At 35.2% G+C, this 1,559-nt stretch overlaps 1 protein-coding gene across 1 annotated transcript; it reads right to left on the bottom strand.

The window, feature by feature from the left end:
- Window positions 1-215: 215 nt before the first annotated feature.
- LOC108342552 (uncharacterized) lies at window positions 216-1,229 on the bottom strand. Its single transcript, XM_017580343.2, has one exon. The coding sequence runs from the start codon at window positions 1,166-1,168 to the stop codon at window positions 437-439; it is 732 nt and encodes a 243-aa protein (XP_017435832.1). The 5' UTR covers window positions 1,169-1,229; the 3' UTR covers window positions 216-436.
- Window positions 1,230-1,559: the final 330 nt, after the last annotated feature.

Raw genomic sequence — 1,559 nt, 5'->3', positions numbered from 1 at the left:
TTCCAAATTTACAAAGACGACCCCACAACTTCAACTAAGAAGATATAAGGAAGAAAAGGCAGAGAAACAATTTAGTATTGAGATTTTCAATATTATGTAAGGGAAATGAAGAAGTCCAAAATTCTAACCCAATTGAAAATAATACTTTTTTTCTTAAAGAATCGGTTGAATCCTCCTTAAAATGAAGTTTTTAAGTTGAAGTGTTGGAAAAAATATCACTAAACAAAGCATATATGCTTGATTTCTTTGTATTCTACAAAATCTTACATTGTTTTCTCATTCATAATTACAATTCTATAGTGTTTTCATCCTAGAAGATCTAAATTTTGCACGAAGTAAAACTATTACACTAGAGAAGTAATTTAGAGGCCTAGAAATCCTAAACAAAAAATATAAGGGTAAAAGAGGAATATCATATGATTGTTTCTAATCAAACTCAAACCATGAGTAATTGTCTCTGAGCTTCAATCCTCAAATCTTCCTTCATCTTTCTAATGAAATCATCAAACTTTTTGTTCAACTCCTCAGTACTTAGCACCCAATTTGCTTCTTCTTCTTCCACAGCCTCTTCCTCTTCAACACTTTCTCCAATCAGAAACTCACCAATCTGTGATTCCTTTTCTTCATCTTCAGCTCCAGTTTCTGCATTTGGTTCCTCCTCTTCCTTCAAAGCTGATTCAATATTCTCTTTTCCTTCTTCTTCACCTTCCAAAACTATGTTTTGTTCACCTTCTTCAACAGAAAACTTGATTTCTATTGCATGTTCTGCTTCTATCTTCTGTTCTTCCGGTTCATGATGAGCTTTCTGCACCAACATTATTGGCTCATTAGCCTCAACATCGGAGTATGAAGATGGTGATCCACCTTCAACATACTTATCAGAAATAGTGGTAGACCCAGACAAAGATTTTGTTATGCCAACAAACACAAGGAGGCCGTTGCATAGTAGAAACATGCAGTTCTTGTCTATGGTGTGAGTAAATAGTTGCAAAGAAAATGTGGAGAAGTAGAGGTTGAAGCGGTAGAGGAAAGCAAGCAAGGAAGATGGAGAAATGAAGAAAGAAAACACAGACAATGAGACTAACAATTGGATAAGCTTGATTACATGGTCATGGAGTTTTGTGCTTTGGATGAAAGATTTTATTTTGAGGGACTTAACTTGATCCATAGCTTCCAATCTGAGCAAGAATGGAAGTGGAACTGATGTGAGTTTGTGGTTGTTATGAGAAGGGAATGTTGGTTTCTGAAGCCATGAAAGGATGATCTCTTATATAATGGTTGAGACCAGGGAATAGGTACATCACTGTAGTGTTTTTTTATATTTCCAAAAATACCCTTGATTGGGAAATTATTATAAAGCAGATGGCATAAATTGGATGTTATCCCAACTCCCAAACTTACCTGCTATTCAGGGTGTTTGAAATAAATGCTGATAAGGACATGGCCAATTCTGAAGTTACTATTTGTCACATAAACAGGCAAATGGTTGTTCATGATCACTAGTTTTGAGCTTGACATGTCAAAATGGCTTTCATGTGGGGTTTGAGGACAAAATTGAA

Source organism: Vigna angularis, chromosome 6, assembly GCF_016808095.1.
Source record: "Vigna angularis cultivar LongXiaoDou No.4 chromosome 6, ASM1680809v1, whole genome shotgun sequence".
Taxonomy (NCBI): Eukaryota; Viridiplantae; Streptophyta; class Magnoliopsida; order Fabales; family Fabaceae; genus Vigna; species Vigna angularis.
Note: the sequence above shows the minus strand (reverse complement) of the source record. Positions and strands in the feature narration are given on the sequence as shown.

Excerpts from the sequence above, each read along its gene's own strand:
- LOC108342552 (XM_017580343.2), bottom strand. The coding sequence starts at position 1,168 with ATGGATCAAGTTAAGTCCCTCAAAATAAAATCTTTCATCCAAAGCACA.